General features: G+C 41.7%; 2 protein-coding genes across 2 annotated transcripts; both read right to left on the bottom strand.

Annotated features, from left to right (window-relative positions):
* Positions 1 to 2,841: 2,841 nt before the first annotated feature.
* LOC120645911 (aspartyl protease family protein At5g10770-like) lies at positions 2,842 to 10,483 on the bottom strand. Its single transcript, XM_039922625.1, has 3 exons — positions 10,235 to 10,483; positions 6,286 to 6,315; positions 2,842 to 3,534 (listed from the first exon to the last, which is right to left on the bottom strand). The coding sequence occupies exons 1-3, from the start codon at positions 10,481 to 10,483 to the stop codon at positions 2,842 to 2,844; spliced, it is 972 nt and encodes a 323-aa protein (XP_039778559.1).
* An 868-nt stretch (positions 10,484 to 11,351) lies between these two features.
* Positions 11,352 to 15,090, bottom strand: LOC120645912 (cysteine-rich receptor-like protein kinase 29). Its single transcript, XM_039922626.1, has 7 exons — positions 14,989 to 15,090; positions 14,738 to 14,823; positions 14,659 to 14,664; positions 14,226 to 14,444; positions 13,983 to 14,133; positions 13,209 to 13,328; positions 11,352 to 11,792 (listed from the first exon to the last, which is right to left on the bottom strand). The coding sequence occupies exons 1-7, from the start codon at positions 15,088 to 15,090 to the stop codon at positions 11,352 to 11,354; spliced, it is 1,125 nt and encodes a 374-aa protein (XP_039778560.1).
* Between the last annotated feature and the right edge of the window lie 2,321 nt (positions 15,091 to 17,411).

Consider the following 17,411-nt stretch of genomic DNA (forward strand, 5'->3'; position numbering starts at 1 on the left):
TGGGAGAAAAAGAAAAGACTTTCCATTTTTCCAAAATGATTCAAACACTTTCAAATTAAATTCAAACTCAAAGATTTGAACTTAAGTTGAACAACAAGCAAATAAAAATGCAAAGCAGCATGAGATGCACAAACCTATTTTCCTTACATTTATTTTATGGCTAGGTATTTTATTTAACTTCCGGCAAATGCTCTAAATTCAAGATAAAATTAAATAAAACCTTATCGAGCCTATAACAAACCTAATTAAATTTACTTAGGTTCCTAATTTGAAAATACGGGTGTTACAGTTGTATTCATGGTTGGCCTAGCAGAAAGGGACCGACCGATTTGGGCGTGCAACGTGCATTGTCAGATGGAAGCTCAAAAAGGCAATGATCGATCCATGACTCCACAGCAGACTCGTCTTCTTATCAATGTTATTCTTCTGCCTTATTTTCTGGCCTGCTTTTCAATGGTTCATGCCAGCAGTAATAATGGGGGATGCCTAACAATTCAGGTGCTGTGGCCCTCAAAAAAAAAAAACAATTCAAGTGCTGTGATGTATCTAGTCCAAATGGAGCATTTCTCCCACTAGAACCTTTTTTCTTTTTGAACTCTTTTGGAGTTTCTTTTTGAACTCTTTTGGAGTTCTCCAACTAGAACACCGCGTACTGTACGGAGTCATTAGATTTTGGGTTGATTAATGCTTGTGGTCTCTTGGGGTCATCTGAGAGTTGAGTGCATGTAAACATGACATCTAGATCTGCAGTGGTATCATCATATGCGCCTACATGGAACCTCATTTATTGACAATGAAACTACTATATATAGTATAGGCTAAGACTAATGACCAACCCATGATCCACGCGCCAAAAAGCTCGGCATGACCAGGGTCTGGAGCGACCTTGACTAGCATAAAGTAGTCGCATGCTCTGACCTTTATTATCTTGTCCATGTGGAGCATTATTTTAAATCTTCCACTTCAATGTGTTTCCCTTTTGTTAATCTAGTTCGTGACACATAGTGATATAAAGTTCTCCACTTCGATAACATATATAATTAACAAATCTCGCTACCGTGTTAGGCATCCCCTCTTACATGGCATGCACCGAGCAACGAATCAAAACAAAAGAGGCAGAGGAAAAGAATGTTGATCGGACCGTGAACAACATGGAGGGGTCGTTGCCTCTGCCGTTATTGGGTTTTACCGGACCTGTCGTTGTTGGGTTTTACCGAGCGCAACACACAAACAGGGTTGAATGAAGAGGAAGACTAAGAAACAAAACCAAGTATATGGAGATAGATATTGGGAAATTCTAAGGTTGATCTTTCAAAACATGTCATTTCAGTGAATTTGGGTGAAAATTTTTGACATTCATGAGAATTGAATGAGTTTAATGAATTTAAAGCAGACGATACAAATTTAATTTGGCCCATCGGTTCTTGTTTCGAATCAGTGATGCAAATGACCTTTGGGCCTAAGGCTGATGCCCAAGGCCTCTTGTGCAAAAATATCTGTATCGTCCGGTAATTCTTAGAACCAACTATATATGTAAATGCCATTGTTCCTGCTGTTAGTTGGTTACAACAACCAATGGTGGTACAAATGCAATTGCACAATCGTTTGTGGAACAGGCAGTACTCAAGACATATTTCTTCATTCACTTGTGTAACATCATTTCAAAAAAAAGCCGGTACAAACCCTTTCGAACCAATATAATGGTAAAGGGGCAATATGCGGCAGTGATTGGCCAGCGACATCTGCGCCGTCATCCATGATCGACCTTTACTCACTCTCCATGACTAGAGTTAACAAGATCGCATGGACAAGCACCATGATTAACTAGTAGTTTAGCATGCCAAATAAAATGCCATATTATCCGAGACTGATCCTGGCCTTACGAGTAACATATTCTTCTTTCTGCTTGCTAATTAGCTTCTGCTCAGGCAACAAAGGCCCTGTTTGTTTCAGCTTACGGTCGACTTTGAGAAATCCAAAAGTCAGAGACTCATAGAATCCAGAATCAAGAATCCATAATCATCTGGACTCTCGATTCTGGAAATAATCTTACTTTTAAATTTCTCAAAATTGAGCCTTCAAAATTGACCAGAAACTGAAACAAACGGAGCAAGAGAACTAAAAGCCACGGCGTAGAATGTATAGCATGTCCGCACACTGCTGCTTCACGACGCGGGGAGAACAGGGGAGAAAGAGGGAGGGAGGAAAACATCACTATGAAGTTGGGCTAATGTAAGCGAAAGCCAAACCGGGCCAGAAAAGAAGAAAATTGTCACATTTGGACAAGCTAAGAACAAGAAAATCTAAGAAAGGTGTGGGTTGGTTTTGGAAAGATGAAGTGTGGACTGGACTAAAAGAGATCATGTGCGCGAGATTGAGTTTAGGAGCTCAAATTGATGCTTAAATTTTGGAAAGGTTTTGAACTTGCAAGATTTTGAATTTGTTTTTTCGTTTTGTTACAAAATCAGTCTGCTATTTTATTATATTGTAGTAAACTTGAGAATGCTTTCAAAAGTTGGTACCATCTGTTGCAATCCTTTGCTTTAAGTTCTCAATCCGATACGATTGATTGAATTTTCAGCTGATTATGATTATTCATAAGATATGCTCACACGATGACACAATATATAGCTCGGAGGTATTCATAGGGACGACTTGTGCATGCATACAGTACTTTATTTTGGGAACCAAATTCTATCTCAAAGTTGGGATAACACTATAATCTTCAACCTTTATTTTAGCACTAACACTCATCACTAACAACCTTTGTGATCTGGCCGGTTAACCGGGAATTACAGACTTATGAATGGTATGATCACTGGCCAGCGAGTCAGATCATCATCAGCAAGCTCCGGGTGTGAAGCCGACGACCTTCTTACCAATGTCGTACATAAAGCTGTACGTCTTCTGCTGTGTGCTTCCGATGACAGCCATGTCACTGTTCCTGTTGTTGGCCGCGAACGCCAGGCACGCATGCGAGACATTGGCCACGTACAGGATTCCCGTAGCATCCATGTCTAGGCTCGCGCCGCCTTGGAACACCAGCGACACCGTGGGCAGCAGCACGATCCCCTGGAGCCCGGTCAGGTTGAAGCATGTGTCTAACATCTCGAACCAGCCGGGAGCCTTTTGATACCCTAGAGCCGCCATGTCCTTGGCGAACGCCAACCGCAGCTGCCTGTAAGCCAAGGGAGGGAGCCGCGTGATCACCGTGCCGGAGTCGACGATCATGCCGGCGGCGGAGAAGACGGAGCGGCTGATGGGCAGCAAGTGGCCGCCCACCTTGATGCCTGTCATGCCCACGTAGTAGTACCTCGGCCCCTTGTAGGTGAGCATCGGCGTCTGGCGTGCTTCCTTCACAGCCACCGCCGCCATGGTGGCGGCGCCTGGCCCGAAATCCAGGAACCCTGTCCCGGATGGATCTGCCGGGAGGCAGTACGCGAACATGCCGCTGTACTTGTTCCCCGCTTGCACCATTAGCGACGTCCTGCCGCGATCGAGACCCAACACCCCTGCCGACTGCCCGAACAACCCCTAGATATTGTGACTGCACCCGAACCGGAAATCCTGCATGAGCAAAAGGCATGACATACCCATGCGGCCATGAATAGGGATGCAAATGGGTGCCCCTAAGGGTATCCACCTCTCCTCTTTAATTCAAAAGTTTGTTCTAGTTTTTTAAAGTGGAAGCTCATTTTGAGAAACTAGTAAAAAATTTAACTAAAAAGGGGCAACGGAAACCCTAAGGGGCACCTCAAGCCATGAATGCCCTGCGGTAACTATATAGGCGACTCACCCACTGACATGTGGGTTTGAAGGTGGTGGGACCCATACATCAGTGAGGGGAGTCCCTCTGCTGGTACTACAGTGGAATCACGTTGGATATATACGACGCGCTACAATTTAAGGTCAAAAAAGTCAAACGAGCTACAATTTGAAACGGATGGAGTATGATCAACCAAGTCCTTCATAAATCTGTTTTGAACGCTCCTTGATATCAGGAATTTTGAATTCTCTATCACTCTTTCAAATGTACCATATTTTTCAGGAGAGAATTCTTGTTCATTATCAATCTATGTACATGGGAGCTCATTCAAATGAAGATTTCTTCAACATCCTCTAATTTTTTGTCTTCAATTATCATATTGTGAAGTATGATGCAAGTTAAGCTAGCACGACTTTCTTGAGTTGTCTCCTCGGTCATATAGACGAGCAAGCTGGTTGCTTCGGAACACAAAACTGACAATGCAGGACATTAAATTCTCATTCAATATCCTTTCTCCTGGTCTCTTTCTATGCAAATAACTTTTCCAGGTTGATGACATGCAAGGTTATTTACACAACTAATTAGAACAACTATGATTCAAATAGAGCAATAATAGATAGGTTATATTTTTAGAAATATTTTGATACTAGTTTCATATTATTTTGATTTAAAATGAATTAGTTGATTTTTTAGATCTAATTAGAATTTTTTACTTTTTTCAAAAATATGAAACCACCTTCGAAACCACCATAAGGGCCAAATTTGCCCGGTTTCAACAATTGGATGGTCTATGTTATCCGGTTTTGTAGTTGAAGGTTGAAATCGGACTTTTATGATTGTTTGATGGTGTAAATTGAACTTTTCTCTTCTAATTTTTAGCTATAAAACTCATTCTTATATTAATTCTAATCAGGTTGTGCGGAGCACGAATTTGTAGGCTAATATATATCTAATTTTTTTAAAAAAATAAGAACGTGCGTAGCATGTTTTTTATTCAGGAAGAGAAGTACATCAACGCAACCTCGGGAAAGACCCCAAAGCGCAAAGATACAAGAACGCCATGCCACTTAAAGAAAAACAAGAACTCAACCACAAACACACTAAAGAAATCACGACACCACCCCGACCTAGGAAGACTAGGACCTGCGAGAGAAAACACCATGATCGCCCGCATCGGGCTGCCTAACAACGTGAATCCAACGAGAGCGCGCGTGAAGGTCCTGCGAGACGATGCCTGCAAGGAAGAAACGACCCAGATGGTGGTGCACCATCGTCCGTCACCTGCGGAGGAGTAGATCAAGTTTTCACCTGGCAAAGACTAAATGGGTTTGGTGGCAACAACAACACCCCCAACGAGGTGAACTACACGAAAGAGCGCAGCCGTTGTTGGCACCGGCGGATGCCGGGCAAGGCTTTCACCACAAGGCACCCAAAACCAACTCTAAAAAAAATGCCGAGGCCTGCTAGTTATAGTTATTAGAATTGGACTGAAGATCGAATCAGTGAGGCTGTCGGTTCGCTGGTTTACTGGTCCAACTGTAAAGAACCGATTGAACCGCTGGTTCGATAATTTCGGAATGGACAATTGAACCGTCCACAAATACTTTCATACCAGTACAATATTATAATATGTCATAGATAATTAACAACATAGAGTTGACCACCTGCGACACCTGGCAGGGCTACCAACAACCAGACAGGTGAGGGAACTAGAAAGGTTACACCATGCTTCTACTGAGTGCTGACAAGAAGAAGGCGAGAGAGGGAGGGAGGTTGGAAGCTGAGGGAAGTGCTGAAGCTGAGGGAGGGAGATTGATTGTAGGCAGGGACTCGCCAAGATCAGAACACGATGGTGTAAGAAACATAAAGATTTAGACAGGTTTGGGCCACCGGAACATAATACTCTACATCCTGTGTGGTAGTTTGTATTGTCTTACATGATTGTATTATATTGGAAGGGTCCCTGCCCGTCCTTATATAGTCTGGGGGACAGGGTTATATGGAAAGTTCTAAAAGAATACTAGCAGAGCCTACTCCAATGGGATCGGGTAGTTTCCTTTACATTGACTAGTCCGACTTCTATACGAGTAGCTACATGCGAGGAAAAGTACATTCCATGCACTATCCTTTACTCTAGAATATTCCACGCCCGTGAGCAGTTCTGCTGCCCCAGATCTGACAAGCCCCCGAGCTCTTCGTAGTCAAATCCTGCATGCGTCGAGTACTTCTAAAGACGTTGCTGAGTGCTTCGAGTACTTCTGGAATCCTTCAATGCTTCGTCGAGTGCTTTGAGTAGTCTTCTGAGTACTTCTTTGAGTGTATCGAGGCTATGAGGTGCTCAAGCCCCGAATCTTCTTTTATATGGTGCGTGATGAACTCACACTTCATATGGAGTAGCCCCCGAGCCTTAGGTTGAATCGCATAATCAGGCTGAGGGTCAAATTAGTCTTCAAAAAATCTTCCAAATCCTCTTTTGCCTCTCAAATCGCTTCAAAAAACATACCATTTATGACACGTACCCTGCAGCCCCCGAGCCTTAGAGCCAATTCCTGCAAATTTGGAATTAAGGATCTAAAGTCATGGCATACAGAATGCCCTGATTAATTCGAAATATTCCAAATAAGAAAAAAAAATCCTAGAATTTATTGCTCAAAATAAATCGTAATTGGTGCGTGACTCTTCATCTATCTGATATTCTCGAAATTGCCACTGACTAGGTTATTTAACCATTCGGTAAAAACTAGGTTTAGTACGTTTTCTCCATTTGCGTAGTTGAATTCGCCGCCATTACCATCGCCAACTCTCCTCTACTCTCGCCTCCTTTGCAACGAGAAACTAGTCACCATTAGCCCCCGAGCGAGTGAGCAAGAAAAGGCACTTGGGAAGGGGAACGAGAAAACCCATGGAGCATCAAGTCTGGCGGAGAAAGAAGGATGAAGAGCAAGTAAGTGCTCTGACTTCCACCTCCTTGGTCTTGTTGAAGAGAAATTGCTTCAACCTCGCGAGGTAGTTTATTGGTGTAAAGCTTTAGGAGATGCGTCCCCTCGCGAAGGACCACAAGAAATCATAATATTTCAATCTTATATCTTGCATGGTCTCGGAATCCTCACTTCTATTCTTCTGAGGCCTTTTGCATCATTGGGAGATTCAAGCGCATCACTTGACCCCAAACTCTATCCTCTACATTTCAATTTTTGTTCATCTTTGCGAAGCTTATCTTGGGATTGAACCGCATTTCGATCTATTTCAACATCTTTTCCATCTGAAACCCCAACTGAACGCAACCACCATAGATGTAGTTGGGGGAGCGGGTTTGTAGTTGCGTTAGGGTGTAGGATTGAAATATATCCGATATAAATTGACTTCCAAAGTTATCGACTGGAAGAATTTTTGGTTTTATATGAAAAACCAAGCACCAACTCTCCCCCTCAGAACACCTGGTCCACCAATTTCAAACTCAGTTGGAATTCGAAAGGAGATAATTTGCCCAGATCAATGATCTTCTTGGCAAGATAGATCATTTGAAGAGGAAAAAGAAATTGACTGGAGCGTCGATAGTCGCAAACTGGATGTGCCGACGAATCCAGCCACTCCAACAATGAGCAAATTTTGGATACATGTATATAGGTGAGGAAGATCCATAACGCTTTACTCTCGACAAAATTACCCAAGCGGATGTCATGCGTCGGGTAAATCGAGTACTCGAGGGAGTAACCGAGGTGCCAAAAATCGGGGGAGACTTCCGATTAAACAAGCGGCCTTGAGAGGTACTGTAAAGTAGTCGATTCGCGATGAATAGCGAGTACTTTGTTTCCCGTAGTCTCATTAATTCAGGACTTGTTGTACAGATTAATCCAGAAAATTATTGGAGTAGGCCTCCACTTCCTGAAGTTGTGCCTGCTGCACAAGCTAACCCAAATCTGCATCGATTTCTTTATTTTGTGTTTCAATTGTTTGGATATCCATAATTGAAATTAACCAAGAATAATCATGTATGGTTGATAGACCTTCCCGGAGGAGATGGGGATGACGGGAGTCAAACAGCGATGGTCCAAGGAAGCATTGCGACGAGCGAAGTTCGTGCGGAATCGCCAGAGTTGCGTAAGCGCAAGGCACCATCAGCTGACAACGATAACAGGTATATTTTTTGTACCCGTTATATCGTTGTTATTAAAGAATCGGGTTCTTGGACTCTGATGATATTGCTTTGCTATTTCTAGCCCCCTGCCAGAGAAGCGTGTGCGGGACTCCGCTGTCACTCCAGCCTCCAGCCCTACCCCATCCGTCCAGTTAAGGCACTATAAGGATTCGCCTCTAATACCACGCCAGACGATTGCAACACCACTGATTTGGTAGCCATAGGGGGGTCATATTGCAACCTTTCCGTAAAATGGTTGCAACATGTGTTTATAAGGCAACGGACTAAATGTGTTGCAATATGTGTGGTTTGTCGTTGCAATAGGAGTGCGCTACTGTAACCATTTTAGAATTGTGTTGCAATTAGTTAGCGTTATTGCCATGACGCTTTAGAGTTGCATTAGTATTGATTTTTGTTGCAATTACTTGGTGCAATTGCAACTATATTGGATTTGGTAGCTTTTACTTCTAACCGTTGTCATGGTTATTCTGGGTTGCAATAATCTTAAATAGTGTTGCAATTGCTAGGTGGTAATTGCAACAAGAATTCTGAAATTGTTGCAGTTGCATGTTCTTGTTGCCACGGTTTTTTAGGGTTGTAATAAATTTTGTGGCGTTGCAATTTTTAGTTACTTGTTGCAACTACCATCCTTACTGGATGCAGTATCATGTTACTATTGCCTCAAATTTTTTATGTTGCAATAGACCAATTTGTTCGTTGCAGTACAAAGTGGTTAGTGGCACTTGTATTTGGTGGGTCTTTGAACATACCAAAATTCTATTTGAAATTTTCATAATTTGAAATTCAAATTTAGAATGTGCGGAAAAATTGATAAGACAAATTCTTTCAAAATCATTTGGTATCCCAAAATGCCATTTTAAAATTTCATATTATGATACCTCACAAAACTGCAACGGTGGCAGCAACATCACTACTACTACTAGACCTCCTATATGTTTGTGAAAAAATTTAGTATTTTATTTTTTATAGGAACCACGACTTTACTATGTCAACATAAATTTTAAATTATTTAGATAAATTTAGATGGAAAAATGAATAAAATAAAAGTGGGAGAACTCGTTGAGTTGTACAACTTTGCTATTGATGATATTTCCATTTGAAATCATTTAATATCCCAAAACTCTATTCGGATCGGACGGAGTGACGGACTAGGATTGCAGCAATGCTGATATCTCGTACATCGCCGTCTCAAATTGGCGAATAACAAACCTGCATAGGCCGATAGGCGTCCACAAGCCTAGAATCGGCACGGATCGTGCCTAGATGCCTGGAATAGCTGGGTTCCAGGGCGGGCGTAGGCTGCAAGCGAGCGCATGTGTGCTGGCCGGTGTTGCCACGGGAGTGTCGTCAGCCTCCATATTAGGAAATCGTTGAATCGTAGGGCGGCGGCCAAGGCGAAGGCAAAGGTAAAACACGTGGCTCCATACAATACACTATTCAGAGGTGTGACTTGCTAGCTTGAATTTTCTCCTTTACATTGGATATGGATAAAAATGAGCGCACATTCGGCTTCTCAAAATAAAAATAGCATTATGCTTCCAGGTTTATTAAAAAAATAGGGGATTTGAACCCAGACAGCGAGGGTTATATTCAGATGCCTTACCACTAAACAAAGTCTTTGTTTAAGGCTACCTTTAGTATTTACCTTTTCAATACATGCACTAAACTAACTTAGCACCATGTCTGTCAGCTCCAATATAAATTCAGCAAAAATAATGACCAAAAGGAAGACTCGAACCAACATCATAGGGAAGACAATCAACCACCTTACCACCGAGCTATGCCATCATTTGTGCAAATATTTGTTATTTTCACTTTTTAACTGTGACGTGCTCATGTTTTATTTCCATCTCGTTTTTGCCCAGCGAACCAGCACCATGCAGTCTTATAATATTTGCATTTTTAGGATGGGGCACGAAAACCAACGATGTAGATAAAATTACGAAAATGCCCCTATAAAGTTCAAACGCTGTACATACGCATGGGAGAAGCATTAGTACGGACTAGTATGAGCGTGTGGATAGTAGCGTCGTTGTTGCTGTGCCGTGAAAGGGAAGAAGGGAATGAGTGGACGAGAGCATCCCAGGCTTTCGTCAATTTATTTAAGTCGATTTTTTTCTTTGTTTAATGCTCGTCCAGAAGCCTCGGTAGTGCACCGTGTACTGCCGTCTGCTGTTGTGCATGTAACTTTGTGCAAGTCGACCTTTTATTGTGGGAAAAATTTTGAATCGTAAACGTGCGATTAATTCGGGACGGAGGGAGTATAAGATTAGAGCCCAGTCTCTAATTCAAAATCTTGGGCCCTTTACCACCCCTACCACCATGCTGACGCGTCCGATCGCCTGCCTGTCCCCCGGCGAGTCCGCGGCGCATCTCAGCCCGAGCTCGGTGAGCCGCTCGACGCAACTCCAAGCTCCGATCCGAGGGCCTCCGACGAGCCCGCAGAGGTTCAGCCGGCCCTCGAACGGGCCGTCGGTCGGGCACCTCCCCGTGACCATCTCCAGCAGGATGATGCCGTAGCTGTAGACGTCTCCTGCCGTCGAGATCTCTAGACCCATCCCGTTTTCTGCAACGAAATGCAGGCAAACATATGTGTATAGCTGGTCATTCTCATCTATTATTATCTTATTATTTGACCAATAAACGGAGCCTCCACATTCGCTCTCAAGGTTTAGAAATTTCCATGTTAATCGGAGAAAAATAGAAAAATAAAAAATTACCCACCACTTCCATTACGATAAAAATTAGCCTAAAATACCCCTGTGCCTAATTAAAAATCACCTACCAATGTCATTATGAAAAATTAAATATAAAATACAATTTAGCTATGTATCAGTTACAAATATATACTATTAATAAAAACTAAAGCTAACAACAATCAATCAAAATAAAATGAAAATAAGAATAATTATCTGCATAATATTATTAAATCTCAACAAATCAAAATGTTATTATAGGTAAATCATAGTTGAATTGTTTTAATCAACAATAAGACATAATTTATGATAATGAACAGGATGATGTATGGTTAAAAAATAGTATAACCCTTAAGTAAGGATACAACGACATGCAAATTTTGAATTTTCATTACTAGCCGTGCAAATGCGCGGCTATACGCCTAGTTCTTCCGAAAGAAAAAGATATTTGAGTTTGCATTGGTAGCTCAGTGAAAATTAATTTCCTCAAAAGCCCAGAGCTCCAGAAAGAGAAGAAATGGTAAGAAGCTCAGGTGGGATGCTCCCTAGGAAGACATTATGTGATAGGTTCAGTATCACCAAACTCTTACATCCTCCTAAGCTCGGAGGTATTGAACAGAACCGCTTAAATCGTTCTCCTGAATATAAAGTTCGTTTAGTCTTCGAGGCCAAATCATCTAATGTAATTAATGTAAGTGTTATTTTTTTAGAACTGATATTTATATCACATTTAGTCCCTGTGTAGACAGGAACGCTTCGCTCGCCCTCCGCCAGTGTCACTCCTGAAGCCATTCTCGAGGAGCTGGAGGAACTGGGCCAGGTTCATCCTGCCGTCGCAGCAATTGCCGCCTGCTGCAACGATCATGGCGTGGCATGTGACGGCGTCCTCGACGACACCGAGCCTCGCTAGCACGAACTGCAGGTCTACAGCGCTAATGAACCCATCATGGTCGTTGTCGAACACTGCGAAGGCACTCTTCACCTCGTCGAAGCTTGGCTCATCCGATTCGAACAGACGGGACAACTCGCCGTAGCCCATCGATGCGGGAAGCCCGTCCCCACGCCGCCCTCTCACTTCCAAGCCTATCGCTCCCATGATCGCCACAACCTCCTCCCTGCTCAGCGCAGCATCCTCCTCCTTTCTTTTTCTTTTCGAAGCAGCACCCTCCTCCTGTTAAGGTTGAGATTACCATATTATGATTTTATTTTCTGTGCTTTTGCATAAAGGTAAAAAACAAGAAAAAAGTCTCTTCTGCCTCCCTCAACTTGGGATGAAATTTGTTTTTTCCCTGAACAACAAAACCGTCCGACCAGACTCCTTGAACAAATGAAACCAGTCACATGACCTCCCTGAGAAGTTCGTCCGACCAGACTCCTTGAACAAATGAAACCAGTCACATGACCTCCCTGAGAAGTTTCAGGCTGACGCGGCGGCGGTTTTTCTCTTTTTCTTTTATATTTATTTTGATTGAATTTTGAAAAATCATAAAAGAATCATAAAATAGGAAATTCAATTTTGTTGGACTATACATGAGTAGATATATCTAGTGAACATATTATATGGCATAATTTAATACAATTTTTTACATTAGCTTTAGATATATAATTTTTTATAATTAATTTATAGCTACAGTTTTCGTCGTCCAATTACAGTGAAATTTTTATGTTGGGTTAATCATTATATGATTGAACAATAGTAAAAATTTATGATTATTTGACCATGTATGACTAAGTTATAGAATTATCTATGTTTATCTGTAGATTCGTCTAGATTTATCTAGGTTTATATAGATAAATTAATATCTCAGTTATACATGATGCAATAATCATAATTTTTTACTACAACCCAATTATATAATGATTAGCCCACCATAAAATTTTCACCATTATTGGACGACAGAAACCGTAGCTATAAATTAATTACATAAAAAAATATCTAAAGCTATAGCCAAAAAAATTGTACTAAAGTATATCATATAATATGTTCACCTATGTGGAGTCCAACAAAATTAGGTTTCCCATTTTATGAATTTTTTGTGATTTATCACGATTTTTCAAAGATTCAATCAAAATAAACATAAAAGAAAAAGAGAAAAGCGCTGCCACATTAGCCTCAAACCGCTCTGGGAGGTCACGTGACCGGTTTCAGGAGTTCAAGAAGTCCGGTCGGACAGTTTCATTGTTTAGGCGAGAAAACGGATTTCGTCTAAAGTTGAGAAAGGCAAAAGGGACTTTTTCCTAAAAACAATACAAAGAGTTTTTTGTGTGTGTTATTGATAAATCCATTTTAAAAGGAGGAAACTTTTGTAGGCGTATAAGCATATTAAACATTTAGACATACTTATCTTGTTTGAGGTCCCTGATGTGTCCTGCGGTGAGGGAGAATTTCGTTCGAAATCTTTCATCGAAAAGTTCAAAATTTTTCCACAAAAGTTAATATTTTGTTATATGCTCGAATTTTTTCATTCGAAAAGTTTTCTTTTAACATTTTTTATCCTAAAAGCATATTGTAGTGGAGATATTATATAATTACCTTGTTCTCTTGGCCAACTTTTAACTCGTTAATCATAATGTCCGTCTCACTTACCTTATCTTTCTCCACGCAGTCCAATGCAAACTCAATGCACCTCTTTGCTTGTTGGCAATATGGTTCTAGCAAGCAACCATTCCATTTCGACTGCAGCCAGTTCATCCATTTTCCTCGAGCCTGTCAAATAAGTAAGTAGTTATGTAAGCTGGGATTATATTATATAAATGTAAACTGTATCGTATCTATCATATATCTCTATTGAAAACTAACTGACTAGCGACCATCAAAAGTTATAGCATTTCTTATGGTTGAAGGGTAAAGGGCAACGAAAGGGATAAAGCAAGGAAGCAGGGCAATTTTTCATAAGGGGGATCATCGCTATTCAAATGGGACTTGTCCTTTGTTATCGATCGGTTTCTGGATTGGCATTTTTTTTCTATTGTATGCATTTACAAGAAGCTGATCAGAATAAAATATGCTAATGAATATCTTAATTACCTTGTCCTGTTGGTCAACTTTTACCGCATTAATCAAATTTTCCGTCGCACTTAATTTGTTGATGATAGACACTATATCGGGTCTGCTGTTTCTTTCTCTCTCCACGCAGTTCAGTGCTAACTCAACACACCTCTTTAATTGTTGGCAATATGCTTCGAGTAAGCAACCATTCCATTTTGCTTGCAACCTGTTCCTCCATTTTCCTTGAGCCTGTGAAATAAGTAAGTAGTTATGTATGCTTGGATTATATTATTATATAAATATAAACTGTATCACACATCTTTATTAGAAATTAACTGACTAGATACCGCTAAAAGATATAACATTTATTACCAGTTCAATGAAATTCTCATCTGACATGCCAGCGCTTTCAGAGTAGCCCATAGGTCCAGTTACTATCTTTATTATGATAACACCCAGGCTGAATATGTCAAACTTATTTGAGATTATGTTTCTCTCGATGTACTCTGGTGGAATGTAACCCCTGCATGGAATCAAAGCCGGCGTTTTCTTGTAAGCACATTTTAATCATTAGAAATTTATTCTTATGTAACTATATGTAGGCATGTAATCAACCATGTGCCATAGGAATTTGCTGTGATTCGGGTTTTGTCTTCTTTGGGGATCTTAGACAAACCGAAATCTGCAAGTTTAGGCACCATATTCTTATCTAGTAAAATGTTTTCAGGTTTCAGATCCAAGTGGTACATAGGTTTTCCCAGTCCCTTGTGAATATATTTTATACCCTCGCAAATCCCTTTTATGATTTTGTAACGTGTGTTCCAGTCAAGTCCACTTGATTCATCTGCGAAAATATGAACAAACAAAGCATCATTCAACTGCACATATACACTAGTATTTTTCCTCAAGCTTCATTAACATCATATATATTGAATTGAAGCATCGTCATACCAGAAAGATGCTGTTTAAGGTTCCCATTGCGCAAATACTAAAAACAAAGTGCTCTATAGGTCTTATCAACCAAAACTACTCTTCCTTTAAACTCTACAGGCACCTGATGTGCTTCATTGCAATAGCCAACAAAGCGTACTGTGTTTGGATGGTTGAGCATCATATGAATATTGAGCTCATTCTGGAATTGCCGATTGTCAAGTCCCAGTCTATTATGTAACAACTTCACTGCAATATCGTCTTCTCCATTTTTCCTCACTCCCTATACAAAAAAATGCATCAGCACTCAATAACTTGACATTTTTGTTGTCACCACCTATCAGATTTGGCAATCAGAAAAATGCAGTGGCAGAGTCGATTTTTTGTTTGTCTTTGTCATACTTCACTATATTTTCTACAAAACCAGGTATGCCTATGATTATCTTACCCTGAAGACCTGTCCGAAGGCGCCTTCACCTAGTTCTCTCTCCTTTGAGAAATTATCAGTAATTTCTGTTAGGAACTGATAGGTTAGACGACGTGGCACCATAGCAACTGTCAGTTGCTTGTTGCTTCGCACTTGTTGTCCTCTGCCACTAGTCGGCTTACGACGGGACCATTCAAAGTTCCTGTAAACAGGTTCAAAAAAAAAATAAAAAAGTTCCTGTAAACATGTACCAACAAGCAGCTGCCATTTAAACTTCCGGCGGAGATCCAGCGAGCTCGGATCAGAGCAGCGCGTACGTACGTGGGCGATGGAGCCGAGGGATGATGATGATCTCCTCCGCTGGCTTGGCCTCTCCGGCCGGGGGCGAGGGCGATGATGGTGTCCTCTCTGTCTATCCCTCTCCCTCTCTCTTCCCGAGTCCCGACTCGCTCCCCCGAGCTGGTTAGCGGCGGCAAGTGAGCAGCAGAGCGGAGCAGCCGGGTAGCAGGAGCAAGCTCGCGGCGGCGCTCGTGTGTGTACAAGCGAGTACAGGCAGCGGGGCACGATTGGGAAGCAGAGGATCGATTGGGCAGGGGCCAGGCGGAGATCCTAGGGAGAGTAGGGCAGAGCAGGCGGCGCGGCAGCATCCATGCATCGATCCCGCCGCGCACCAACCCCAAGCCAAATAAATAAATAAACGTGGGCCGGAACGAATACAACATCCAACATGTTCTCTCACCCTTCGGTTGTCTTATTCCGGCTTGTTCCGAATTATTCTCTCTTCCAGAACAATATCCAAACAGCCGAAATACAAAGATTGTTACAAGATTACTAGTGTATAAGAAATTAAACACAGAGAGGGAGAGACAGAGGCGGGTAGGGTGGTAAAAGACTCAACATTTTGAATTAGAAAATTTAAAGATCGGATCATAAAAAACTGGGCTCTAATTTTACATAATTTTAAACTAAAAAATTTAAAATTTTTATTAAACTGAGAAGAGATCACTAGAACGACCACTCATTAATTACCACCCCTAGAGGCTGGTGGCACCGCCGCGCCCGTGGACCGGTGGGCGCGCGAGCAGCGGACGGTTTCTGCGGACGGTTTCTGTGTCAGTGCAACTAGAGAAAGGACAATAAACGTGGGTGATTGAGATTGTTTTTCTAGTTCTACCTAGGTCCCACGACGTGTCAACATTGCAGCTGTTGAACTGAGGCACTTCGATTATTGTGGGTTAGGATGTCAAATTCTAAAAAACTTGCGAATTGAGACCCAATTTCTGAAATTTCTCGTAATGGATCCCTGGGCATTCGAACTTTCAAAAAAAAAAAATCCTTTCGCTCCCTCTCTTTTCATATAGTATGATATTTAAAAAAGGGTTAATTAGGTGACATTACAAATATGCTAGTTTCGAGATATACTACTACAATTCGTCTATTCGTAAATATGTCACTATAATTCTTATCTTGTTTGAATCATGACATTTTCTACATTTTTGATGCTCTTGGACCCACCAACAAGCTACTGGATTTTCGTATTGCCCAAAAATACCCCCACCACATCTCTTTTTGTCTATCTCGCCAACACAAGAATGTATCTCATGATATCGGTAGGCACTAAACCACCTCCACGTTATTGAAACACTCCATCAAGAGTATCGCTCTCGGCCACCAAATCTCTTCTGGGGATAGTTTGGCTTGCCATGAAGATTGTAGGCCACAAAGGCTCACACTAAGTTCCCGACCACCTTAATCCCGCTTTCTACCAAGGATCTTTTCCACAAATGATGGAGGTCTCCATGTCTCTTGTACAAAGATCATCGATGCCTCTCCACACCAAGCTGGACATTGCCGGTGAGTCTTCATGACTCCAAGGCTCCGGCACACCGAGAGACAATTTGGTTCACTCAAGAACTAGCTCACAAGGCACAATACCTTGCTCTTACGCTCAATCTTGAGCTAGCCTAGCACTCTCGCTAACAAAGTATGTGCTTAACATAAGGATGTGATCAATTTGTTCTTGGATGACTTGGAGATGTTTCTTCAACGTGTGTGTGGTTTCTCAGGACTCCAGCAACCTCAAAGAACCTGGGGTGAGGCGTATATATAGGCCGCCTCCATAGAGCCATTGCTCTAATGGCTAGCAAAATCAACATAGTGGTTCAGGTGCCCCGCCCACACCATGAGTAAGAACACGTATCGAAGCAGCTAGCAGATCACCGAGTGGTTCAGGTGCCCCGCCCGCACCACGAGTAAGATTTAGGCAATTTTTGATGCTGGACATCACGAGAATGCTTATTTGGCTAGAACACACCGCCAACCGGAATTTTGCTGAGTACCACTACAATTTTGCGTTTGTTTGCCAGGGACACCACATCGATTAGAATAAGCGTTTTCAGAGATCGGGTGAGAGAAATTTTAAAAAATGACTGCTGATGCCCCTG

Source organism: Panicum virgatum, chromosome 8K, assembly GCF_016808335.1.
Source record: "Panicum virgatum strain AP13 chromosome 8K, P.virgatum_v5, whole genome shotgun sequence".
Lineage (NCBI taxonomy): Eukaryota > Viridiplantae > Streptophyta > Magnoliopsida > Poales > Poaceae > Panicum > Panicum virgatum.

What these genes read in the sequence shown, in the direction of transcription:
- LOC120645911 (XM_039922625.1), bottom strand. Translation starts at nt 10,483, where the DNA reads ATGGGTCTAGAGATCTCGACGGCAGGAGACGTCTACAGCTACGGCATC. An exon ending in TCAGCATGGTGGTAGGGGTG is followed by an intron (nt 6,316 to 10,234) that starts GTAAAGGGCCCA and finishes CCAAATTTGCAG; the next exon opens with GAATTGGCTCTAAGGCTCGG. An exon ending in TAAGGCTCGGGGGCTGCAGG is followed by an intron (nt 3,535 to 6,285) that starts GTACGTGTCATA and finishes CACAATATCTAG; the next exon opens with GGGTTGTTCGGGCAGTCGGC.
- LOC120645912 (XM_039922626.1), bottom strand. Translation starts at nt 15,090, where the DNA reads ATGGTGCCACGTCGTCTAACCTATCAGTTCCTAACAGAAATTACTGAT. An exon ending in ATGAGAATTTCATTGAACTG is followed by an intron (nt 13,329 to 13,982) that starts GTAATAAATGTT and finishes CTTATTTGACAG; the next exon opens with GCTCGAGGAAAATGGATGAA. An exon ending in ACTGCGTGGAGAAAGATAAG is followed by an intron (nt 11,793 to 13,208) that starts GTAAGTGAGACG and finishes CAACCTTAACAG; the next exon opens with GAGGAGGGTGCTGCTTCGAA.